This window comes from Ischnura elegans, chromosome 8, assembly GCF_921293095.1.
Source record: "Ischnura elegans chromosome 8, ioIscEleg1.1, whole genome shotgun sequence".
NCBI classification, from domain to species: domain Eukaryota; kingdom Metazoa; phylum Arthropoda; class Insecta; order Odonata; family Coenagrionidae; genus Ischnura; species Ischnura elegans.
Genome location: NC_060253.1, coordinates 21,889,439 through 21,916,970, shown reverse-complemented (window position 1 = coordinate 21,916,970; position 27,532 = coordinate 21,889,439). Strand labels below are relative to the sequence as shown.

Sequence of the window (27,532 nt, the reverse complement as noted above, 5' to 3'; positions counted from 1 at the left end):
CCTCCTCATTTCCTGATCGAGACTTGAAGGTTCGCTGGAATTGGCTGCGGTTCTACGTGCGACTTGGATCCGCTGCATAACATTTGCAATTGGTGTTCGTGTCCCTTAATTGTCATTCACAAAGGCTACATTACGGCATTCCTATTTTCCGTGAAGAAGTCATCTGTCTTCCACTGGCTGTCAAAGTCGACCAAAAAGGTAACTTCGTGCGACAGTGTCCCGGTAGTATAGCGTCGCTGTTGAATGCGAATTGTACTTCCGTTGTTAGCCTATTTTATTACTTGGTAGTCTCGTCTTGTATCTGCCGATGTTTAACTGGGATATGTTTGGTGTGAATGTGCGTCGAGTTCAATTCTTTCCTCAAATACAGCTTGCGACAGCTTGCCTGTGAGCACGTGTCCTTACAACATGTCAGCGGTGGAAGTTAGCGCATGTTTTTTTTTATTTCTATACAAGAGTTTCTATTTTCATAGTTATTCATGAGCCCTTTTTGGAAATATATGTCTTTTCGAATTATGGGATAAATCGGTGAAATTTCTACGATATGTGTGTGAAACCTTCGATTAAGCCGTGTGCTTTCCCACACAGCACATCGTTGCCAGAGGACGTCCGCTGCGCGTCCGTCGCGTCCTCTCAGTGTCCGCGGATTTTCAGGACAGCCAGAGGACATCCGCCGGCTGTCCTGGCCATCCGTCCGCACACTGTCCTATCTCGAATGTCCAGCGGACGTCCAGCTAGTGTCCCATTACGCAGGGTTTGGGAGTTTTGGTTTCCTCTTAAAACACTCACCTCCTCAAGGAGGAACTCCGAGAGAAAGTCTCGTGATCCTCCTCCGAGTAGGGAGTATAGGAGAAGGGAGAAAGAAAAAAAACTCTCTCTCGTTTCTGAAGCCAGAATACTTCCTCCCGATCGAGGAAGAGGAAAGTTTTCGTGGAGGAAGAGATATTTTGAGGATTATTTTAGGTAACCAAATGTAATCCTCTTGTTGGAGTGTGGACTCGGAGGAAATTATAAACTATTTAACGAAAAAAAAATTGACATTTTTACCGCTTCTATAGTTTAAGAACAACAAATGTACGCTATTTTTAAGTTTTATATTGTTTATAACAATTAATTAAGTTTAAACAAAGTTAGCAACAATTTAAGTAACATTTACGAGCGTTAAAAATTTCTACATGCCTCACGGGTTAAACAACAACAATTGAACGAACTTATGACTCTCTACATTATTTATAACAATTTTTAAAGTTTAAATAAATTTAGCAACAATTTTAGAAACTTTCAAAAAATTAAAAATTTCCGTATGTTGTACGGTTGAGAAGCGTTGGATGAACAATAAACCCGTACTTTTCATGATTATAAAAATTACTTAAATTTAAACAAATTTAGCAACTTTTACAAAAATTAACAACAGGAATAATGGAATTTATCGATTTTTACTGAAATTTTATATTATGTACCAATGTCCTGCGGACGTCGCGTAGCCGTCTCGGGGACATTCCATTCCTACAGGTTAAATGAACTCTTTCAACTTATTGATTAATTAATATTTACTCTCTAGGGATTAAAAAATCTCAGAGGCGATTGATTGGAAAGTATTTTAATGAAACATAACGCTTTAAATTCATTTTAATTTTTAATGGTAAGAATTCTCCTAAAATTATCACGGCATCGATGGCCTCATTCCCAGATTAGAAATTGTAATTGTCCAATTTAAGGATAGGCAAGTAGAAGAAGTAGTAGAAGATAGAAGGTAAGTACTGCCGTACCTTTACTTTATATCGAAATTCTAGTTTTTTTGGTGGCGAACGAATTTTGAATCTACCGCTACTCCGCGATTCAGGAAGGTGTTCTACCATGGTTCTCCACATTCCTCCGTTCCTCCTTTCCAACAGAGGTACCGGAACGGAACACCGGAGACAGCATGGTGGTTTGGCGGTTACAAAGATGCTGCTGCAAGTAAGTTTGATGTGACTTCTAAATAATTTTTTCTTGGCGTTCACTGGCGGCAGTATAGTGTTTCCGCATGCTCCTTATATTTCTTATAACTCAGCCTGTAACATCTCGAGGAAAAATATGGCTCTGCTTGGAACAACATTACCGTCTTGGTAAAACCGTTACTTGGCAACTAAAGGTAGCGTCTTTTTCCGTTGTTCATGGTGAAATTTTCGCTTTTGTTCCTTGTTTACATGATATAATTTAAAGTGGAAGTTCTTGTACTATAGTCTCTGTACGCGAGAACGTATAGGAAATAATGTAAGTGCTAGCGCATAAAATAGAACCTGTTGTTTTGATAGCGTAGGCTACGGCTGAATTTGTTGGAAGTCCCAACGGTCCGTTTGGTTCCGTTCCTAAATCAAATCAAGTAGGGTTCTTGGCAATAAATATAACTAGGAATTGTACTTACGTGTAACCGGGGGATTTTGCAACACGCATGTATGATTAATAGGTTTCACGTAAATTATTAATTCTTTGAAATCGGACTACACCGTGTGATTTCTTTCGATATGTATAGTTACGCACGCATCGAAAAAGAACAATAATGTTATGATAGGATAACCACCAATGTTTAGCCTTTTTACAAAAAGTTTTTATACTCTTTATCTGTTTGATGGAACTAGGTTAATAATTAAAAATTTTAGGTCCTAAATAAATAAATGATCTATTATGTCAGTAAAGATAAGGCTTAGGGATTGAAAAATTACAATGCCGACGTAACTTTTATAGCGTTTATTATATTTTTTCTGCCAAACTTTGCTAACCTAATAAAATATAAACTAATTTAACTACAAACTAAGTAACTGTGCTATTAGTCATCCATGCATTTAATTTAGTGGAAACTATAGGACGACTGTAAGAAACTCGGGATGAATCTAAACAAGGTCTAATTGTAAGTGATATATTGTGTAAACAAACCTTAAGGCTATGTTTCATGGTTCATTTATTTGCTCAAACTGCTGCATGAAATCTTATACCCAGAAAATAGAACTTGTGCATCTTTTCGTACAGCCATCGGTACACATTTTGGTTTAGAGTATCGTGAACCTGATATATTTACCTGGAGGCATTTACTGACTATAGCTTTCATGTAGTGGAGTTTGTATGTCTCTCTTCTTATAATTGTCTGTATACTTATTTGTCTTCATTCTTTACAGATGTTGCATTTAACCAGGACGATACAGCCACCAATTCTAGTGTGGAAGTTACAGTGAAGAGTTGGCTGGAACATGCTAAAGCGAGGCATGTGAGAGAGGTGTAAGTATTCGTTTGATTATTATATAGGTTTGAGCAAGGAGGAATAATTTTGGTCTGGATACTTTTTTGACAAATTGCTCCTGTAAAGGGAGCTCATATAAAGTAAATTTAAATAATTATTAAACATCTTGTAATACAAGGTTCACCCTTCCATGCTAAAGGTAGAGAAAATAGTATTGTTATGTATTATTTTCAGATGCAGATTCCACTACCAAGTAATTCAAACATTTGAAAACAATTTTTGTTCTGCATATGGGAGGTATAATTACCAAAAACGTGGTTGAAAAGGATCTCATGCTCTATAAAAGTTCGATGTATAGCACCTGTAGAACTTAAGAATGGGATAACTTATTCAACAGGGATGGTAGTTGCACAGTACTACAGAAGCTACTATTTTCTAGTAGCTCTAGCTAACTAAGATGTTTTGAAGTAGGTATTTTTGTAGGAGCTATAGAAATTTCAGTAGCTCACAGCAGGCCTTAGCTGCTATTCCCCTGTTATGTCTCTGTCGAAATGTGAATATTGCCAGTGAGCTAGGTTGTCACTTTTGCCTTGATACCAGACTACATTAGAAGATCTATTTTAATTATTAAGATTGGAAGAATTCGGAGATCTAAATCATGGAATGGCCTTAACTACAGCAAGTTTTTGCTAGTTTTTCAAAGTTTCTATTTTTTTAAGTTGCATCTCGGCCAATGCAGCTAAGTGGTTTGTGTGCCAAATCAGTGTGGCTGTTTTCACACTAATCCCAAGAGATCTAGTTCACTTAAACTTCCTCCTTTAAATTTTCTAGTTTCCTTTACTCCTATATCATATTCAGCTCTTCTGCATTAGTCTTCCTTAGCTCCAGCTTATGTAACACTTTTCTTCACCTCCACAATTCACTCTAGTGTAGTCATAATCTTCAAGGGGAGACCAATTGTTCAGAAATATTATCCTCCATTTGAATGCTTTTTCCAATATCTTTTTCGAGACCTCTACTAAGCTGTCTGGCAAGGATGGATCAAAGAATTTTTTTCTAGATGGTGCACCAGGGTCTAACAGGCAACAGTCTTCTCATATTTGGGATTAAAATCTAGTTCAACAATTGTTCTATGAAAAATGTTCTTAATCATAATATATACATTACTAACACATTAATAATTGTACTCAAAATCTTTTCTTATTTTAGAACAAGAAAAAGTCAAAGAAAAGTTTGTAAAATGTATTCAGCCTGTAATGGACAGGTTTCCTAATTTTGAAACCTTAAGAATGTTAAACATGTGACTAATAAGACTGTAGCGTCCTGTCTTATGTAATCTGCTTGTTACGTACAAGATACAATTTCTTGCTACAATGAAATGTTTATATACTTCATTATTACAGGAGCAGTGCAGGAGAGCAAGACAGCCCCTGAAAAGGATGTGGAGGTTGCCATCCAAAGCTGGCTAAGGCACGCCAAGGAGAGGTTACAGGGGAAGAAGAAAGTTAAATAAATCGTATGTAGTTTCTGGCATTGTACTGTTTTAAGAAGCCAAATAAATATTGTGCATGAAATTGATGCCTTATTTATTTAAATTCTTGTCTGGACCTATTATTTATTAGTATCGAACAAAATGCAATCCTAACCTAAACGTGTCCTGAAGGTGTCCAGAGCGGACAATTTCAGGTCGTCCATAGGCCACCTTTTTTACTGACATGCGGACTTGCAGCGGACATCATTTTGTATGAATTCGGCTGTCCGTAGGATGTCCATAGGCCACTTGGCGGACAATCACCGGATGTCCGAAAGGTGTCCGTGTGCTGTGTGGGTTAGTCGCGCCGTGAATTTCATGTGAAATTCCAGGTCTCACTTACTGTGTGTGACATAAGGATGATAATTATGAACAGTGTTAAGCCACCATACATGGCGATTAGAGCGCTAGTACCCAACCATTAAGGCCTGGTTACACGATACATTAACACGTACGGGCTAATGTCTAAATGTATGAAAGCGAGAATGAACGCCAAAATGCACCGTGTAACCACCCAACTTGTGCGAATGCATGAACGGAAAATAGAACCTGTTCTAATTTGGTTCATGCATTCGTACATGTTCCGTTCCGGTCCACCAAAATCATTCACGCAAACGTACATTAACTTGTACGTGTTAATGTACCGTGTAACCAGGCCTTTAAAGTAGGCACGTAACCCGCGGAGGGCACAAAATTTTTGTATCACGTCTTTTGGGGTCACATCGGGGCTTAAAAGTAACCCCCCACCCCAATTTTTTTTCTTTTTTGCACAATATATTAAGCCCGGCCTATTAAAATACAACACTATTTAGCATATGGTCAAATGTATTAAAGATTGGTGTCTTTATCAAATTCATATTTCCAGTTTCGCGGAAATCTTCGAATGAAATAGTGTACCAATGGTATTTGTAAAGGGAACGGTTGACTGACAACAGACAAATTTTAACCCCCCTATATAAATTTCTGGCTACGCGCCTGACTAGTCGATTTCGAATCCCCTCCGTGGCTCTTTTTCGTTTGTTCAATTTTTTGCATTCACCCAGGTAGATTGTTAATGAATTGTAAGGGTTGGCCAAAGAGTTTTTTTTCACTACCTATGTTTAATGTTTTGTTTTTCAGTTAATGCGTTAGAAAAACATTTGCAATTATAGGCGGATCTAGGGGAGGACGGACACGGGGGCACGTGTCCCCCCTCAGACACTCAAAAAATGTTCAAGATTTTTTTACGGACCCATTATCATTGCGCTCGTTATGTATTACGAGGTATCCTTCCCCCCCAGCCCAGAACAAATTCTTGGATACGGCCTTGCTTGTGCCCCCTCAGAAAGAAATCCTGGATCCACATGAAGTTCACAGGTTTTTTCTGATTCCATTTAGATTTCACGGTTTAAAAAAAAAATTTAAATCATGTTTCGTAGGACATGGGTACGGAAATCACAACAAACTTTTACGTGCAACTCGTGCGGGAAAGAGTCGAATGTATTCTTGTGTAGTTTAATCCATATTACCCATGGAAAATCACGAGAGATAATTTCCCTCGAGCAATTGAGCAAACATATGTCATTGGAAGGGAATATGATCGACGATTGGGTGGATTAATTATTTTGTGAGTGCCGGTTTCAAATCTGTGTGATATCTGTGGACACTTGTGCGCGGCATATATTTTTAATTTGTCTTGGATTTTTTGAAAATTCTTACTCAAATGTGCTAAGGCCTGTGTGCAAGGGGGCAGGGGGACATGATTGTTCCTAGACCACTCTTTCACACCCGTAAATGAGGATAATAGTAAGCTATATTATTTTTGCTGGTTAATTATTTGAAATCGTTTGCTACCAGGTGAGTGAAGGGTGTGATTGGACCTAAAATTATTCCTGATCAAGAAAGTACTCATCAAATGTTTGCTTAATGATGGGGTGAGAAGCCAAGGAGTACAAGTGATTTTTTTTTTCTTAACAGAGTTTGGTACAGAATTTGTTAACACTGAGCATCCCGGCCCAAAAACTGCAGGTCATCATGTGTGGTGGCCGCTTTTTCTACTTCGCAAAAATCTATTACAATATTATAATATAACTCATCATCATCGTCACTGGTCAACAATCCTAGGATTGGTTTGATGCAGCTCTCCACTCAAGTTCTCCTATCAGCTAATCTTTTCACATCTACGTATTTCTTCTCTTTCACATCTCTCTTTACTTGTTCCATATATTTTGTTCGGGGTCTTCCTTTTCCATTCTTGCCTTCCACTTGTCCTTCGACGATTGTCTTCATCAGGCCATCATGTCTCAAGATGTGGCCTATAAGGTTGTTCCGTCTTCTTATTAAGGTTTTCATGAGGCTTCTCTTCTCTCCTACCCTTCTTAGGACTTCCTCGTTACTAACTCGGTCGATCCATTTGATTTTCATCATTCTTCTGTAGCACCACATTTCAAAGGCCTCTATCCTTGCTTTCTCCGCTGCGGTCATTGTCCATGCCTCACTTCCGTATAGGAGCATACTCCAGATGTAGGTTCTTATAAATTGTTTCTTTACTTCCATATTTAAGTTTCCCGCTGTAAGCAGGTCTCTCTATTGGTGGAATGCTCTCTTCGCCTGGGCTATTCTGCTGATAATTTCTTTCTTGCTTCTCCCGTCACTAGTTATCTTGCTTCCCAAATAACAGAATTCATCCACCTCTACTCATTGATATCTACTCATTACCCTACCCATATTAACCAGAATATTTTTCAAATCCTTCTCTGTTTCTGCTATAAGGGCTATGTCATCGGCAAATCTTAGCATGCTAATTTTTTCTCCATGGATATTCACTCCCAATTCCTTTTCTTTGATTTCATTAATGGCTTTCTCAATGTAAACGTTGAAAATTACGGGTGACTATGTACAGCCTTGTCGCACTCCTTTCTTAATTCTTCCTTCTTCACAGCTGGGCCCTGATTTTATCACGGCTACTTGGTTTTTGTATAAACTGTGGATGATTCTTCTGTCATTATAAAGAACCCCAATTTCCTTGACAAGCATGACAATTGAAAACATTATATTTCTGCATGCATATGCTATATATAGGCTTTGAGTTGAACTAACTATACCAAGGAAACAACAAGGACACACAGATTACGTTTAATGATGGAATAACTATTTAAATGTTGTGTGAAAGAACATTCAGTCAATTGACGTGAAAAGCTGTATTTAATTTGTCTCACCATTCTGTAAGTTGATGTGATTGGCGTTTGGACTGTAAGTGTTAAAAGAAATTTACAAAAAGTAGGTATGGCCAAGGAGTATAAGTGAATCTCTTGTTCGGTGCTGACATCGAGTGGAAGATCAAATGCTCTCCTATGTATTAGTTGATCTAATTTGCCTTCTTTGCCTAATTTCTGTACATGACTCTGTGTTGGAGACAAAATCACATTTACACCTTGGCATCTCACCCCCTCAAGTAATGATTTATGTGGAGAGAATTAAGCTGACATTGTTAATCCATGGTTGGAAATTCATTTCTGACTGAATATCTAAATTTACTATGCATAGTCAATTTAATTTAAAATTGTGAAATTTAGGAAATAAGGAGTCAAAAATTTTGGCAGAAACCTAGATTGTTGCTCTCCCCTGTATCTATAATTGGCTTATGTATTGCATTATTGGTTGATAGTTTTTATCTGTCTGTCCTCTCATGAAACTTATATTAATATTCCCTCTCACTCTTTTTAACATTTACTGTGCTCACCTCAGTATTGTAGATCTGTACCTCGGTGCTGGCAATTTTTAACGCTTTGTTCTGTTAAAAATTCCAATTTCTGTTTTCACTTCCGGAAAGCTCAAGCTGATGTACCCTTGTAATTGTACTGTGTAGTAATATTATCTAGCGATTCGATCGATGGATTTTTCTTCCTCGTAGGAAAATCCACTAGGATCGCTAGAACATAAATTGCTTATGCTTGGTTTCACTAATAGTAGGGCCCCCTTCGCTTCTATAGCGTTGGGGTGTTTTTCCCTCGTCCCGTCCCTTCCGTACCTATCCCTATCTCAGAGGCGTCGGCGGGCTCCCATGGCGGCGGCGCCCCTTTCCTTTTTCCTTCCTCTCCAGGGTTCCCACTCAACCGTGAAAACCTTAAAACCATGAATAAGCTGTGAATTTAGTCTACCATGAAAAAACCCGGAAAAAGCCGTGAATTTCGTCATATAGCCTTAAAAATCGCTCAAACTTGATTGTAGAACTACCATTGAAAGAGCAAAAGAAAAATTGATGTGTCGATGTTTCATGTTTCTAAGTCAGTCATACGTAGGCACTGTCCACGCATTTATCTGCGCACGTATATTCTAAGCGTAATTATTGGTCCGTGTGCCATGACGACGTGTACCAAAGCCAGAAGACTGGTTACCAAAGTGTTCATTAACCCTGGCGAAAATTCAGACACTTCCTAATTTCCCTGGCATCCTGGTCCCTCCATTTTCCCGCTCACAAACTTAAGCCGGAGCTGAATTAGCGACGCCAAGAGAGGTAGCACTTCCATTGCTGCCTTTGCATTCGCGGCGTCTGTCGCGTTTGTTAAATTTTTAGTTAACGTGCGGCCGATGATCGTAAGGCGATCAATATTTCTGCCTAAAATGGTTTTTCTACAGACCATGAATTTGAAGACATCTAGACCGTGAAAACCTGGAAAAAACCGTGAATCTTATATTTCAGTATGGGTGGGAACCATGCTCTCCAGCCCCTCCCTGGGTGATCAGGCGCATAAGCCACGGGCTTGGTTCCCGGCCCCAGTGCGGTATCCGTCGAAGGGTTGGCCCAGAAACCTCATACTCTCTGTGTAGTAATATTATTCAATATAATAATGTATAGCAATTTTTACAGAACACTAAATATTGCATAAGTATTACCATTTCCTGAGGAATGAAAAACATTCATATAATGTCTAGTATAAGATTGAAAGTTACTCAGAACACTGGTGTCGATCCTGTAGTGTTAGTTGGGGAGGCCCCTCAAATTTTGATGTATTGGTTATTTATCATGTGCCCAAAAAATTTAACCTTGTAGTATTTCTCGTGACAGGGTATAAAAAGGGGAAAAAGTGCTTTAAAATCACAATAGGGTGGTTTCTTATTATTTTTTTATTGCCTTAATCGAAAGATAATTACTCCTCGAGTACGTATTTCATGCTTTTAGATTTTTATATGACGATATCTATTTTTCGCGATTAAATGAAAAGTGGAAATTGTCAAGTGCGCGAAAACGCGACGGCTAAGTATATATGCTGGGAAAACTCCGTGTGACGTCGTTCTGGTTCCTCAAGTGAGGTGACCTTGGGGGGAGGCTTTGAGCACTGATACGACGCAGAATGCTAGCAGGTAGCAGAGTACCCTGCTAGCAGGTAGCGCTTGGCTTAAATAAGGATTATTAATACCTTATTAAAAAACTTTCCTTAGGAAAGTTTTTTTATAAGGTATTAGAGGAAAACTTTCCGAACTTAGGTAATTTTAATGGGTGATTATTAAGAGATGTTTCCCTGAGCTCTGTGCCTCATGCATGCATTGGTAACCTCAGACGATGTAAAACTCCTATTTACTCGTATAGAAACTAGTTCTCTGTGACGTCACGTGGAGTGGCATCGCATGGGCGCCAATCTGGCCTTTTTCAAATGAGGATAAAATTGACCCTTGCCATTCCTCTAAACCGGTATTTCTAAAACCAAATAATTTGTATATTACGAATACACTAATGGTGGGTAACGAATCGCAATCAATGCCTTTCGTTTTCTTTGATGAAGGAAACTACCCTATTTCCATTATTCATTTTTTTAAATATCCGGAGGAAGACCTTGGGAGGTACTTTACATCCACAGCCAAATTAAACCGTCTATATTTTCTCGTAATGGAGTGAAAAATGTTTTAAGATCACAATTTCCATGGTTCGTTTATTTTCCTGGATTTGGCTGCAGAATGAAAATTAACATTTGTTTGGTAGAATTTTGTAGGCATTAACGTTTCAAGGTGGTTCACAGTTAGCTTGTGAAAATGCCATTCCAAGTAAGGTGGACGAAAGAGTTAAAAAGTAATTAATTGAAGTAATACTTCTAATTTTAGCTTGTAATAACAGGTGTGCATGCCTCAATCATATCCTTAACTCTACATATTTTCCCGTAAAATGCATGTAACTTTTTGATTGAATTTCTTACTTGTCAATGTGTAGTAACAGTTATTGTACGAATACTTGTATGCCAATAGTTTTTGCAGAAAAACAGCTCCATGTTATTTATGAGGATTAATGATGAGTACTGTAATATTTTTTTAAGATTATCTAGATTCAATTCATTATTAACTTTCTCTTCACCTACCTACATACATAAACATAAATATTCTGCCTAAAATTTTTATCAAAGATAACCATAGATAAATAGTTAAAATTCAATAAATACAATTTAATAGTTACAACCCAGTCAGCACAAAAGATAATTTAGACAGAAATTATTTTGGTAATTTGGGGCAAATTTACCCTAGTAACCTTTACCCTTTCTTTACCTCGTAATTACTTACATGCAGAATTGCCAACAATGAAGTATAAAAAATATATATTGAGGCATTAACTTAATTGTATGAGGTTGAGAAAAGTAAAGTTCAATATATCCACTGCAACATTGTAGTGATATTTTTCAAATTACATATTTTAGATTTCATTTTGCATTTAGTTTTACATTTTACATTATGTACACACTATCGATGAAAGGCTATTGTCATTAACAAAAATTTCATTTAAAAAAATCAAGTATTTAAAAATTACCTGATTATTTTCGTTAATAAAAGAGGAGAGCTCTAATTTTCATCGGATAATTATTTTCATTAAAATAATTTTATTTAAGATTGAATTCACATCTTGATGGTTGGCTATTCTGGATCCTCAACTACTATTTGCGACTAGTGGACTGTAACGTTGGCTACGAGTGGACAAATAAACAATGAAGGAAAAACATGAACGCGACTGCAAGTGCCAAAGTAATGTGCCTGGCAATTATAATTTCTAATTATTACTGGAGCATGAAGTAAACTAAACTAAGTTACCTGATATAATGCTGAAAATAGTAAAATTTAATTCAGGGAAAATTTGACCAGAGAGTTACATCACTTTTTGTTGTGACGCCATGGTGAGACAATATACTTTTTAATAACCTATATAGCTGAAATTTGGTTCCCTCATCCTCTGTGAAAGTGTAATGCTCTTTATTTAAACTGATTCCACTGAAAAATTCAGGTGAAAAAGTTTGGAAAAGCAGTTTTTAGGATTCTCGTTTGGGCAAATTTGTTTCCTCGTAATCATGCCCTATGAGGAGTTTGGTGCAGAAGCTGTTGTCACCGAGTGCTCAACGAAAGAAAATTTGTTCCAAGTTTAACATTTTTATTTTAAAAGAAATCAAATCGGAAATTCCTCGTAAAACATAACTGTTATTTATTTTGGTCATTTCTCTTTCTTCTGGTATATGTCCTTATGAATGTGGGTTCTATTTTTGTTATTATTTCTCTTTCGCCAAGTGGTTATTTCCTAGTATAAATGTTGTATTTGTATATTTAGTCACTTTTCGTCGTTCAATAAACAGTTATTCTTCAATATCAATTTCGATTTATCGTGCATATGAACACTTATAGTGCACTAAAGCTATGTGCTGCTAGTTCACAATCGCACAGATAGAGAGAGTGTCGTCATGTTTATTTTTAAGCTCCACTGATGGCTATGATGTCGCTTCGGGAAGTTATAACCGGAAAAGTACGAATTTTACCAATGGTTTACCTCCAAATTACCCAAATTTTACCACTTCAATTTATGTATATTTTACCCGTTAACATGCAGGTTACATCTTTGACCACAATTTACCAGTGTAAAATTAGGGGAATAATGGGGTAAAATGTCTTTTGTGCTGCCTAGGAATATTATGCTGCAAATTGAAAAATATTAGTACGGAATGAATTGTAAAGATTAGGCTTTCCACTCCATCATTAGTCTATTTCCTTTGAGTGTGAACAATAGTTTTGCATGTCATTCAAACCAACCTACGTAGTTCTTTCTCTTAATATAAAGTCATATCATATTATTGTTTCTGTGATGACTTCCTCCATGGACTTTGGGAATATCCATGGCTACACTTTTTCAAAATTCAAAACAAATACACAGCCTTAACTACCGGCACTGAAATTAAATGCGTATATAATGCCAAAGAGACACAAATGAAAGCAGAATGAGGTCATGAACACATTCATTCATTGGAGGAGCAAGAAATTTATTAATAACTATCATGAAACACCTTACATTGAATTGTAACAAAATAATTATATCCATCTCTCCAAGGTCAGCATCAATGTAACACTAAACTCTCTTCACACAATCACTTCACAGCAAAGATTGTAGCTGAAAATGCACGGGAAAGTTAATCATAAATGTATAGACACTTGCAAAAATAAGACATCCATCTCTGTGCAGTAGATACATTGGCATTGGTAATGATTTCAATGCATCAATTTGTACCGTCACTGCAACACACTATCTCTCGCAACATCAGTAGTAATCACTGCATTCGAGTTTTGTCTTCTCACTAGTAATGACTTCATGCAAAATAAGATTTCACGTGAAATAAAATAATTAAAAGCAACATTTTTCTTCTCCAAATAATGATATCAACTAGTTGACGTGGTCAATAGTTCACTCCGAAACATATGTGTTTAGTCACAAAATTTATCACTCATTCCCACTACTTTGTTAAGAATACAATAATTGAAGGCTTCAAATAATTTACGCAGCATTCCCGACCTAATTAAAGAAAATAATTAGGGAAAACAACAAAAATAGTCAACACTTTTCTTGTTTACCACTCCATCGCTAGCCGTGCCAAGAAAAATACTGATGGGATAGAATAAAAGATTAGCAACATGCGCCACTTGGTTCACGGAATAGGTTCATAGGAATTCCCTATGTATTTCGATGGTAGCTAGCTGAAGCGTGGAGTCCCGAGGGCGCACTTCGCGAAGCTACCGTGGTATCTAGATTAAAGCAACGGAAGTAGCTTCACAGCCCATAGAGGATAAGGGTTGGAGCCTAACAAGCTACTGGTAGCTTCTGCTAGCTCCTTCACCGGAGCTTCAGCGTTAGAGAATACAAGTGGGAGCAAGTAGCTTAATTAAGCATCTCTCCACCAGAAAGCTACCGCGCCTCGAGTTAGAGAATAGACCCCCTGATTCCGCTTTAGACCAAATTCAGTCATATCAGTCATGTTTTTTGCCAAGAGTAAATCAGTAGTATGAAGTTGACTTATCAAGAAATGGAAAAATATAGTTACCTTTATTTTTTAAACTCTATCTCTATCAAAACTTTAAGAAAAAATTTGTGGGAGACAATTAAAACACAGATGGTGGGTGGTATGTTGAAATCATTGGAATATGATTTCTTCGGTTGATGTATTCTAACTTGTTTTATTTATTAAATTTTTCGCTAACTACAGATCTTACATGCAGTCCTGTTGCTGGCTACCATGGAGGAAGATAAGTGCCCCAGAGACAATGTGAAGGATGCATCACAGGCAGAAGTAATTGATTCCCAGCCAGTAGACTGTTCTCAGTTGCACACAAACTTGTTGGCAATGCTTGCATTAAAGTTCATGCTAGAAGAGGAGATCACAGACTTGAGAATGATTACATTGAAGACAGTGCAAGGAGTCAGCCAGTCTCCTGTTGACAATGTGGTCTTCACTTGTAAAAGGCATAAGGATGAAAGCAAACAAGAGCGGTGAGTGAAATAGGTTTTTATTTCCATTAATGACATCACAGTAAGCCCTCTACTTACGAACATTCGACTTGAAAACTTTCCGAGACATGAACATTTAAAAATTCAAGCGTGGCCAAAATTTCAAATTTGGCTCCTTTGAGGTTGGGTGATGCATTGTGGTGTGGATTAGAGCAACTCACACGTTGAGCAAAATAAAGCATCAATTAAACTGTTGTGAAGTCAGGAATTGGTCAGTGTGTAGCATCTGTTTCCTTCCTGCGGGCAGCAAAATATTTTGGCTACAACCACGATGCACGCGCTGCAAGGTTAGTTTGTTACATTACAACACAACGCGAGTTAATGCAAATTTATAAAGCTGTGTTGCATTCTGCAGGATGACTACCCTTAAGGATGCCTTGTTGAGATATTTCGACTTGCGAAAAAGGTCTGGGAATGCATCTTTTTCATATGCTGAGGGCTTACTGTATCTATTAGATGGGTATCCTTAAGTGCCTTTTTTATCAGATGCTTTGGCAAGAGAAAACTTTTCTGTAAAAACATGTGGTCTATCACACTGTGAAGGTTATATGCTATCTAGTGGTGACACTTATGTGCCTTTTTTATTAGTCAGAAAATATTTTCTGGGCTGAGATGGGGTCTGAATGGAGAATGCTAGTGGTGTATTTCAATTCGTTGGGCAAGAATGGCTGTGAAATTTACATAAATTCCATAGGAGCAATGTCCCCAGGACTGGGAATCATACCCCAGACCTTCAGTTTTCTGACCAAAGTGCATTTAAACAGGTGCATTGATTCCCATGACAAGTACCCAAAGTTCATGGTGCCAGTTGTCAACCCTAGAATCGCAGTCAGCGGTCCTAGGGTTGACAACAGCGGACCTGTAAGTGTTTCCTCTCGTTGTGGTGGTGTGTGTAAACAATTTCTTTCGTATATTCTATTTTTAAGTATGTATTTTGAACTTAAATTTGGCAAAAATATTCAGGCGATAAGTAAAATTTTGAAGCAATATAGTTTTTCAACTTAAACACAAACTTCGTTGGGCAAACTCTGAGGTAATCTGTGCAATGATCCTGTGATATATCTGCATTGCACTAAAATAGAAATTGAATAGTAGCATGCTGAAAATCAGTTGTGAAATCAATCTGCTAATGTGACCATTTGAAATTCAAAAACTAACAAAATACCGCTGTGGTACTTCTAATGTTGAGCTTCTGCGATCTGTCTAGGACTAGCTTCCAAGAACCCACTAACAAAGGTGAACCTCTAAGGTGAAGGTCTAAGGCCGTGCTTGACTGTAATTGTGGTATATATTTTGTCGCAACTCCCACGACGTCCTGGGGTGATAGGGAGGCCCATCCCGGCACACGCGATCAGGTAATCATGGTGTGGGGTAAAGAAATTGATGGGTATTTTAAAACACCCGGGGGGTTTATTGGTTTCCCATAGGTATTCATTACAGGGCCCACTTGCGAGGGTGGGTGATGGCCACGGCCCACAGTGTTCCCAAATCGAAAAAAGCTGGCCAAAATTAATAACGTCGTAATTTTACCTAAATTAGAAACAAAAATTAAAGTTCTACATTGATTTTGATTGCCTTAATCTTATTTTGGCATTATTTTTACGCTATCTCTTCATTTTAGCATTTTTTGAGCTGTTATTATTTAAACATTTTTTAGAAAATCTCGATATAGATGTCATTGCATTTGGCGATAACTTGCTGTTAATGGAGAACTTTAAATATTATAATTTTAAAGTAAAGGATATAGAAAATTGTATTTAATAGCCATGATAGAACTTACGACATTAAATTGGCAACATTCAAACCACGAACATCAGCATAGTCGGCTAGATACCAAAATTGGAAAAACTACTCACACTTATACATTTTCGGCTTCCATGTATTTGAAAAGTCACATTAGATTAAATAAATTGACTATTATTAAGGAAATTGAGGAGAATAATGCTTAAATTTCAATAAAATCACTTTAATGTATCCCAAAATAACAAATTTTAAAAGAATCCTCGTTCCATGTCACCCCACCTGACTCTTTGTCGTTCTGCAAATCACTTAAAATTAGCAGATTTTCACCCCACCTGATAGGCTGGCCTCATTTTATTAGAACTTCTGATGTAATTAAAATGTATAGGTCAGATATTAAAAGGAGATTTCGAAAGATACTTTTATTATTAAAGACTCTTGAGGATTATCTTGCACAGTGCTCTCGGAATTTCCTCATGTCTTTGTTCCTGGCCATCAATGCTTCATCTGTTAAAACTCCAATAGGAAGAAAGGACTCTTAACAAATTTCTGTTCCATGTATCAGTATTTTATGTACCATGGGCGGCATGTCATACCAACCACATAGCTCGGTGTACAGCTCAGCTGTTTACATGCAATATTGTTTGAAGGCTTCATTATTTATCTCATAACCACAGTATAGGGATTTAAATATCACTCCGGTGTGAGTCTTAACCTTCTGATATTTACTAGGAATGGTTGTATCAATTACCTCGAATCCAAATATCAACAGATAATGCCTCTCACCGTGTACTCCGCATCCAAATTCGTGGAAGAAATTGAATCTGAATGCAAAATTTTAAATCAATGCCTTTGTGAATGTAATGACCTATTAGAGGGAGTAGAAAGAGTTCCGATCCTCTCTTCGCATGTATGCCGTTGTTCAACGATGCTTGTCCTACTCACAAACAATTTTGTTTAAAAGCTCTCGGAGTATTGCTATAGAATAGCAGCCGTGGAAAATATTAAGGCAAAACACGACAGGCACATAGCGTGAATCTTCCCAAGAGATAGAACAATCGGGGGAATCTCAGTGCCGTAGGATAATAACCACATCATAGATTTCACGGAAGCACACTCGGCCATCCATCAGCCAATGCCTCGGCTGTTTTTTTTTTCTTTCCAAGACCCCACAGACCATAAATCATTTGCCTCAAAGGAAAATATCAAGTTACTGGGGAATATGGAGACATGTTTCATCCCTACCCCGTCTCACCAACTGAACTTTTTCGGTCTACCAGGTTCAATTCTCCCAGTTTCTGGAGACCAAATGCTAGGTGAGTCACCTGCTGAGCTCAAATATATCTCAATAGAAAGAGTTCCGATCCTCTCATCGCAAAGGCTGTTGCATCACAATGTTTTTCCTATTCAAGAACAATTTTGTTTAAAAGCTCTCATGGGAGTATAGCAATAGAATTTCAGCTGTGGAAAATCTTAAAGCAAAACACGACATGCACATAGCGTGAATCGTTTCAAGAGATTGAACAACAATTTGGGGAATCTCAGTGCTGTAAGATAATAGCAACGTCGTAGATTTAACAAAATCACCCTTGGTCCTCCATCAGCCCATGCCTCTGATGATATTTTTCCTTTTCAAGAACCCACAAACCATCACTTGCCTCAAAGGAAAATAACTAGTTACAGGGGAACAATGGAAACATATTTCATCCCTACTAATGAATGTAAGAATGCCAAAGGCTGATAATAATAAATTAAATCATGAATTTGAAGGTTTACAACCCTTATGAAGATACTGGAGAACAAATTGCGGGTTGCGTCAGGGCAAGCAATTGAGCGTACTAACCAGGAAAGCGCAATTTTTTCAAACGTACTAACCAAATATGTACTTGTACCTGTATTTTGTTCGGATGGTACCGGGACCAAGAGAAATCGCTGTACTAAGGAGGAACGCACTAACCAAGTTCCACTGTACTTGGAAAGATAGATGTTGACTATTAACCAGGTATTGTCCTTCAAAACTACATGTTTCTCGATGAAGCGATTACTATTTGCAGTATGAATGCCGCGGTATGTCCACTCACAGCAGTAAATTGAGCGCACCCTACGGAGAAGAAAACCCCTCATGATCTTTTCCATGTTTATCTCTGAGGTACTGACATGACGGCGCAATGCTTTCAAGTAAGAAACGCAAACAGGAAAATCGTAAAAATATGTCACTAAGGGAGAAACTCCCCTTCCTCCCGCTTGTTTTTGGCCTTGGTTTTGAGATGACTGAAACGCTGAAAACCAAGGACATTAATTTGCGACCGGGGAAGGGAAAAGGGATGATAAGAAGTTTTTGTAAGAGACGCAGCCCCATTTTTGGCTGCAATTCTTGGAAATTAGGTGCGTCTCACACACGTGCTTATACGGTAATTGCGTTCAGGCTCTTGTGCACAATATTTGAGATCCCTGCGTGTCCCTGGCTAGGTTGTTAGCGAATGTTTAAAGCATGTGCTAACTTCCTACTTGTCCTAGAACAAGAAGGCTCTGAGAGTGGTGCCAGGAGGTGGTAAGTCGAAACACTGCACAGAGGAATTTTCAAACACTCCGGATTTCTAGTTTTCGAGGTTTCTGGATACCGTATTCGAGGTCCTCAACTGTATTTCATCACTTTTGAATGAACAGTGGTAAAACTCACATTAATACTACAAAAAAAATTCTGTTGGAACAGGAACCAAAGAAGTCAACGATGACTTTTCCGGTAAGTGTGCAGACCACTAAGCTTTTTTAGTTCCTTGATTGGAATTGGAATTTGAGTACTTAGGCTCATAATGCCACATGTTAAGGCCTTTGGGGTCCATTGAAGACTGGAGTGGAAGGAATAAGGGCTTTCAAAAAGCCTCTTACAATGGTGAACCCCATTCCAGTAGATAAGTTTCACTTTGTGGTGTGTGGTATATGGCAAGCCTGCCAAGTGAAGGGTGGTGAAATTCACGAAAATGCCTTGGGGAAAAATTGTCCTTGATGGTGAATCAAACCACAGGTCTTTGGCTTTCCGGGCCACTGTGCAGACTCTTAAGCTATTCAGAATCCTTGATTCTCATTGCAATATACACCTAAGTTCATAGTGCTAGATATTAGAACGTTAAAATCAGGTTTGCAAGTTCAGAAGTGACAGTAAAGGGGCACAAGGGCTTCCGCTTAGTGGTCTAAAATGCCTAAGTAGCAATAATTCTCTTATTTTTTATATTAAATATTTCAGAGAAAGAAATGTTGTTGTTTTGCCTTGTGTAAACTTGTAATCTTCCTAATTTAATCGATACAGTCGAATCCGGATTTAACGTCTTTGCATTGAACGTTTTTCCACATTTAGCATTGATTTTTTTGGGTCCCGATTCATTCCCTATTAGAACAATGTAAAAAGTATCCGTATACACCCATGTCTCGTATAGCGCAATTTCGATTAGCGCAATTCGATATAGCGCAAATACGTTCCTCGCGGAAACATTGCAACGCAGTGTAGCCTAATCAAAAATCTTAAAGGCTTTCGTGATAAAATGTGAACTTGCGTGAAGTACACACGAAATTTCTATCATTTTACGCATATTAATATTATTGCTTGCCTCAAAGCTTCTTTTTTGTTTATATATTAATCGAAATCCATTGCTGTGCAATGGCCAAAAGTGTTACTCATCATTGGGTCCAGATAGCCGGCCTACCGAAGTAATTTATCTCTTCTCCTTAACAGAATGATAATAAATAATTTAGATCGTTAATTAAGCGTGGGGCTAGTGGAAATGATTTTTTTTCAGCAATACGGTTTGAGACGTATTTTTGCCGTCATAGGTTATCGAGCGATTGACTTCCAGGTAGAGGGTCTATGCCGTCTACGCTAAAGCCTTCAAGGTCATCGGTATTTACGTGGGAGAAATGGAGCGGTGGCCGAGTTGCGCATGAATAGCATCAACACATAAAAGGGTCCGCTATAGAGAATCAAACACAATGGCTTCGTTCCCTCCCCGCAGTCATAGGCCTTCTGCGTCTCAGGAATACAGTTCAGCAGTGGAAGGTGATTTAGATAGAGCCATACAGAGTAAAAACCAAGAGAATATGGCAAAAAATAGGAATGTGTGTAGAAAAATCAAGAATTTATCAAGAAAAACTATAAACCTAGAAGAGGAATTGAAAGAGGTCAATTGCTTTGAAAATGGAGAGCGTCAAAGCGATATTGCGCGGAAGTTTAAACGCACGATGCCTTATTCTGAATAAAGACGAAGTTAAAACATCAGTGACCTCAGCCGCACCAACTTCAAAAAAGCGGTCTACACATACGGAAAGTTCATAGAGAATCAGTACAAAGAGACGAGAGTGGTAATCGCTCCGAGACATTTAGTGAAAGCTCCGGTTGGTTCCAGAATTTAAACGGCAAGCAGGTATTTTCAGTGCAGCGATATCAGGTGAATATGCAAGTGTTGATAGCGCAGTCACCGCAACATTTTCTGATGAACTCCAAGCTGTGATTGAAAGTGGCTCCTTTCCCCCTCAACCAGTTTTTAGTGTTGACGAGACGATATTGTTTTGGAAAAGAATTCAATCTCGTTCATTCATTTTCAGGGAAGGAAAACCTGGGTCAGGTTTCAAGGCATTTAAAGACTGTTTCACGTAGCTGCTAATGAATCGGAGGACTTCAAATTAAAATGATTTATCATTCATAAACTCCGCTAGCTATGAAATGGCATTCAAAGTAGCATTTTCCTGTCATTTCGATGAGCGACAAAAGGGCCTGGGTGACCCAATAGTTGTTTTTAGACTAGTTTGAAAAATCGTCAACTGCCGGCAACGCATTACGAACCCCTGAGATAGCAGATGTTAGCCCACCCGCACGTCAGGAGGGAATTTCAAAAGCACGTAAGAATTTTTTTGACGTGAATAAAAGTCTTCAAATGCATGCATACTATCTTTAAAGATGTTTTAAACTATAAACATTTATATAAATAATGTTTTCTAAGGCTATTTATGGGAATATATATGTTTTAGAGGAAATTCAATACCCAAGACCTATGCTACCAGGAACGCATCCCTATCTTCCCAATGTTAAAACGCTCTCGTATAACGCAAATTCGTATAGCGCAAAGACCCCGAGGAACGCATCTCTTGCGCTATACGAGACATGGGTGTATAGTGTTTCTGCATTTTGTGTTTTTCCACAGTTATGGTGGTAAAATTTTTCCTGAACAAATTTATTTTGCCTGATTTAACGTTTTTTTGTTACGGTTCATGCAAATGATTGTCCAAATCTTCGAATTTCTGCTCATCAACAAGAAGAGTCTCATGAAAGTTTACCAAGAGTGGATAGAATCTACCGGGGAACTCTTCTTCAACTCCTTTCTTCCGCAAACGCAGCGCTGGGACTTCTCGTAATTCTCGTAATGTTTCGCTCCCCTTCTGATCCAAACACCAGGCACTTTTTGTATCAGATCCGATCTAATGGAGCAAAGTCATCCCTTAATAATCTAAAACTACTTTATCCTTCACTTCTTGAACTTGACTTCGATGATATGTGACGACTGATGACACGTTATCCTCCGAGGGCCGCTAAAATTATGGTTTTTTTCGTAATGATTTCAAATGATGGCTTATGCCCTTTCAACTCTACTCCCTACGGGCAGTCCATTGCTAGCCCAATATTTTTCAAGTCTGCTACTTTCCCTTTTCAAAAGAGGAGGTCCAATATCATTTGCGCAGTTCACTGGAAGTTCTTTCTACAATCCATTCCAATGTCAGTTTCCACGGAGGAACAGCAAAAGAACCGAGGAAGTGATTCCCCTGTCATGATCGTGAGTGAGAGCATTCTTTCCCTACCGAACAACATTATTTTACATTGTAATTTAGATATCCTGGAGCCCATTTACCGACATGCGGCTGGTTGATATCGCTGTCAATTCAAAGATATTTATCTGGTGCTAATTTATGTCAAAAGAGAATGACAATCTGAGTTTTGACGAACTATCACAGTCCATGACTCTAAATAAAGCGCTCATGCTGGAAAAAAATCTCCGCTTACAGTAAAATAGAAGAGCACAGTAAAATATGAAAATCTGGCAGGTATCCCTTGGTGGCTGACTTCGACATCATAACCCTGACGAAATTGCCAAACTCCAGAGGCACTGGCAATTTTTCAGATGAAATCCAGTTCTGTTGAAGATTAAACCTTTTCACTTTACAGAGTTTAGCTAATCGTTATTCAAGGTCCAATCAAATTTCATTAAAAGCTGCTGAGAAACAAGGTGAGTCGGAGTCAAGGTGATCAGTGTACCGCGTAAGCAACTTCTCCCGGCTCCATTCGACCTGCATGAGGCCGCTGATATATGACAACGAATATGGTGTCACTATCGAGTTGAATCACCATCGACTTGTACACATACTAGAAATAAGATTGTCCTTTTTTGGATGACCTCGAGGCTTTTTAATGACTCACAAATCCCTCATTTCGCCGAGGCCCCAGAAAAAGTTAAGTTGGCAAAATTCCAGAAAACCTCCCTTTCACTAGATATTCGGTAGTTTAGAATTCGGGATTAGCGATCTTCTGCTGTCCCTTTATTTCACTCATCTTTATTGATGCAATGACGATTTTTCGAGTACCTACTTACACCTTTTCTTATTATATTAGAATAATGCTATAGTCACCAAGCTCATCGAGACAACTGAAATTTGTGTAAAAATGGAATCAGTAATTTCCATAATAATATTCTGTGTGGGAATGCTTATAAGTTGATGCTTATTATAATTTTCTTAAAATATTTCATTAAAGCAATTGTCATCCTCTCATTACTTATTTTTAATACCCATTTTTAAAATCTGATTCCTGAAAAGTATTATCCAACCTTCATTGGGAAGAGAACACTTGATCAATGAATATTATGCTGAGTGCAGCATGTTTTAGTACCTTAAAATAATATTTTTTATTCATACAAAGCCATTCCAATCATTACAGACCCTAAAACCTGAAAAAAATGGCAGGTCCTCATTTAGTGTTTTAAATTTTGTCACCCCTGAAAGGCGTTAAATCAGGATTCTACTGTATATGTATCTCGGACTCATGTCTGCAAAAATCTCTATCAAATTCATATTTGTAATAAAATTCTTTCCATTAATGTCTTTCAGATCTTGCCTTATCATGCCATGTCATGAACTGTCATTGGAGGGAAAATCAGAAACGGCTAATCAAGACCTTTGTAGTTATTTCACGGAGCTTTTCAAGAGGTATACCACTCTGATGGAAGAAACTGATCAAGGCTTCAATCTGGGAAATATCCAGGAAGTTTTAATTTATTTTAATAATTCCAGTGGTATGTACTCACAAAATATGTTGCTGGAGTCAGAAGTTAGAGATTTCATTTTTGGTTCAAAGCTATTCAAGTGGAAGAGTGATTTTGGCGTGAGGAAAGAACTTTTGGCTAGAGTCTCAATTCAGCTAAATCCTAATGTTTTTGTGAACTCTTTGGAAAATTCGTGTAGTTTTCCTGAGTCAAGCATATTACAATTTCATGATAAGGTTGCTTTCGTAAGAGGTCCTGATCCAATGCAATTGGTGACATCAGCGAAACTAGTGGTTGATAAGTATGCTAGCAATATGGACTCTGATAGCACGGTTGAAAGTTTGATGGCAATTATAAGAAATCTGTGGAAGAACAGGAAAGTGGAGAAACAAAATCTCTTCACTAGCACCGATTTTAAACAGTTGTTTGCAGAAGTTTTTTCCGGCTTGGGGAAAGGAAATAAGGTTGGCATGAAGTATAATTTGAGTGGTCCAGTCTCAGATTTTGTTGGTAGGGAAAGCCAGCTGAAACAGTTGATGGAAATTCTTCAGACAGAGAACTCAAGTTCAAAAGCTAGTTCTTGCACCAAGGTAGTGTTGGTTGGATTGGGTGGTGTGGGTAAGAGTGAGTTGGTCAGAGAATACTGTAGAAGACACTTTATTTCACATTATGATAATATTCTTTGGATAAATGCAGAGAGTGCTGAAGCTATTGAGGCTTGTTTCAAGACTCTGGCATTCCAGGAACTGGGAATTGAGGCTACGACCTCTGGTGGTAAATTAAAGAGTATCTTTGCAGTCATTCAGGAGATGATTGGGAAAATAAGAAACCAGCGGACTCTGTTGGTATATGACAAAGCCAGGTCACTCAAGATAATCAGGAAGTATCTTCCTTGTAATGCAAAGTTTTGCAATCACAATTTTCCTCACATAATCATAACCTCTCAATTTCAAGACTGGGAGGGTTTACCCATGATCACTTTGGGCTGTTTCAAACCCGAGGAAGCTGTAGCTGTTTTGAAAAGGTCTCTTGGTCAAATGACAAGCTGGAAGGAAGAGGATGGAAAGGTTCTCTGTAGGGAACTTGGGTATTATCCCCTTGCCATAAAGCAGGCCATTTCTTACATTCACGAAAAAATTGTGCAAGATGGACCCAAGGACACTGATAGGGTACTAAGATCGCCCATCACGGATTATCTTCAATTGTTGAAGGAAAATTGTGAAGTTGTGTTGGACCATCCATTTAAAAAAGGTGTTGTTGGCAATGCGGAAACCACCTTCAACACACTATTGAACACCATAGATCATCTCAAGAAATCCCTTAATGGTCAAGTTGCCATCACCTTTTTGAACATTGCGTCATATCTGTCCCCAGACAGCATTAATATTGAATACATGTCAAGAGCGGATCCGAAGTACAGCTTTGGAGTTATGGAGAAGAGCTTCTTACTTCTGTCAAAGCTGTTTGTTATGTCCATTGATGGGAGCAACGCCAGAGTCCATCGGCTAATCCAGTTGGTGAATCGTATCAGGCTAAGGAAATTGGGTTTAGAGATGGATGTGCTGCGAAGTACTATGAATCTTGCTCTAAAAATGGATGCTCAACATGTTATGAATGTTTGGGAAATTTTTAAGGAATATCCACTTTTGGTGAAAGAATATGCTTCGAGTCTTGCTGATGTTTGTGAGGACCTTAATTGTAATAGAAACTATGAAACTGCCTTGAATTTTTCCCAGGCAGCACTGCCCATTCTCACAACCCAGCTTGGAGATAGTGCAGAAGAAGTGATAAGGTTTGAAACTCATAAGGCTCAGTGTTACTTTGTTCTTGGACAATATGATGATGCTGAAAGGTTCCTCAAGGGTCATTTATATAAATGGAAGAATACGACTTTGCATGGTGATGATCCATACTTTCTTGGAATGTTTTTGTGGGGCTCTTTGTTTGAAGTTCGGGGTAGACTCGATGAAGCTTTGGATATCTTCAATGAGTTATGCTTCAGAGAAGGAAATCATCCGCCTAGAATCTCTCTTTTTAGGCTGAAAAGAATCACTTTAATGCTTAAAAAAGGTGTGTTTGATGAGAAGGAGTGGACTTTTATTGAAGAAACCAGTCAATTAGCCTACAACACCATTCGTTCTCGAATTGAAATGATGGGATATGACCAAGGCGCGAGTGCTTCATTATCTTCACCAGGAATTCCAAGAGTTTTTTCCAAGTCAATACTTGGAAAATTCAATAGTGCATTAGATGATGTCATTATAATGGTCTTTCATTGCTATCAAAGTTTGCCCATGAAGACTGATAAGTGGGAAGAAGCGTACAAGGTTTCTAAGTGGTGTTTAGATGTCTTGTCTAAGTATGGCCATAATTGTCGGTTTATTGTTGAAAGGGGAAGACTGCAGTTGGTAATGATGCTGGGTAAACTACAGAATCTAAAATTTGTTTACAATGAATTGATGGAGCTCTCATCCAAGGTTAATGCTGATGACAATGAGGAAGCTTACTCTATTGTCAATGCGATGATGGGAAGAGTTTTTTGTTTACTTGGTAGATTTGATGAAGGCATACCCAAACTTCTTAATTCATGCTTCAGCAGGTCTCGTGACGTTATCATCGATGATGCATTAGAGTTTTTCTGGTACACAGTGAATGAAGTGTCTATGTCTGGAAATTCCGATAAAGTGTCCTTCATTGTAGACAAAATGCTGTCCGAAATGCTTAAGAATGTTGGTGAGAAAGCATTGCCTTTGGTTTTCCTGGAGAATTGTGCTAATGTATGCAATAAACTGTTTCTTGAATACTCAAGGAAGCTTGAAGCAATGAATCTATTGAAACGCATTTATCAGTGTCTGAAAATAAAGGTTGGAGAGAACCATCCTGTAACACTGCAAGCAAAAATCTTGTTTGCTATGTTCTATTTCGGGTTTGGTAAGAAGAGAACAATAAAGAAGGGAATTTTGTATCTTCAGGAAGTAAGAGATTTACTCTTGGTCATGAGTCATACTAAGGATCTCACTTACCTAAACATGCTAAGGGAAGTTGACGTGAATCTCAGACTGTTCATTCTTGCTTTGGAAGCAAATTCTTAAATTTAAAAATGTTCAGTCCTGCTATTTGGTAGTTGATGGAGGCATCGGTTTTTCTGATCAAAATTTATCTTTTCCACATAATATTTAAAGATTGTAATAGAGATTGAAAAACTTGCACAGCCTCCATATGATACGCACACTTACCCATACCTTTGTCCATATTCCATATTGTGTTCAAAACATGTTATATCTCATTCATGTTGAAAACATTAGGATTACTTTTAACGATAGCTCCTCAATTGGGTACTTTAGTAATTCTGAATAATGTCACCCCCTGCTGCAATAACATGTGAATGAAGTGAGCATCTTTTAATGTATCATTCATTAATTTTCAGTCCTTCTATATGTAATCAGTGAATAAGGGTGTTATATTTTACCATATATTATGTGTCGTCTTAATTTTATTTTACCTGATGTGTGAGCTAGATATGTTTTACTTATGTGTACATTCAAATCAAGTTTTGTGAAAGTGATCGAGATAGCCAAATTAGTGGTTTTTGTAGTTTTTATATTTTTTAAATCTTTTTTATGGAAATTTTTATACCATTTCACTTATATTGCATTCATCTATTGATCGAACAGGAAAGCTGTACTCTAATAGATCCTGTGAAATAAATTTAATTTTGGAAAAATTTTGTGGTTTTAAATCATTTTGCTATGTATAGGTGGAATCATCACAGAAAACACACTTTTGGCTAAATGTATATGATTTAATCTCACTAAATACATGAAGACTTAGTAACCTGTGTGAAAATTTTGCTCTTTCATGCTATCAGGAAATAACCCTGCCAATCAAAAGTGTTTGGAAAATGTTGCGAAAACATTGCGCTGCAACCAACATGGAGTTGCTGCAATGTAATCGCAAGGTTGCAA

General features: G+C 37.9%; 1 protein-coding gene across 1 annotated transcript; it reads left to right on the top strand.

Annotated features, from left to right (window-relative positions):
* The first annotated feature begins 42 nt into the window (after positions 1 to 42).
* On the top strand, positions 43 to 27,285 carry LOC124163570. Its single transcript, XM_046540559.1, has 3 exons — positions 43 to 198; positions 14,225 to 14,508; positions 23,413 to 27,285. The coding sequence occupies exons 2-3, from the start codon at positions 14,255 to 14,257 to the stop codon at positions 26,657 to 26,659; spliced, it is 3,501 nt and encodes a 1,166-aa protein (XP_046396515.1). The 5' UTR covers positions 43 to 198; positions 14,225 to 14,254; the 3' UTR covers positions 26,660 to 27,285.
* Positions 27,286 to 27,532: the final 247 nt, after the last annotated feature.

Bases quoted from the DNA above. Each gene is read 5' to 3' on its own strand.
- LOC124163570 (XM_046540559.1), top strand. From the start codon at position 14,255: ATGGAGGAAGATAAGTGCCCCAGAGACAATGTGAAGGATGCATCACAG. The intron at 14,509-23,412 runs GTGAGTGAAATA...AATGTCTTTCAG, and splicing joins GATGAAAGCAAACAAGAGCG to ATCTTGCCTTATCATGCCAT.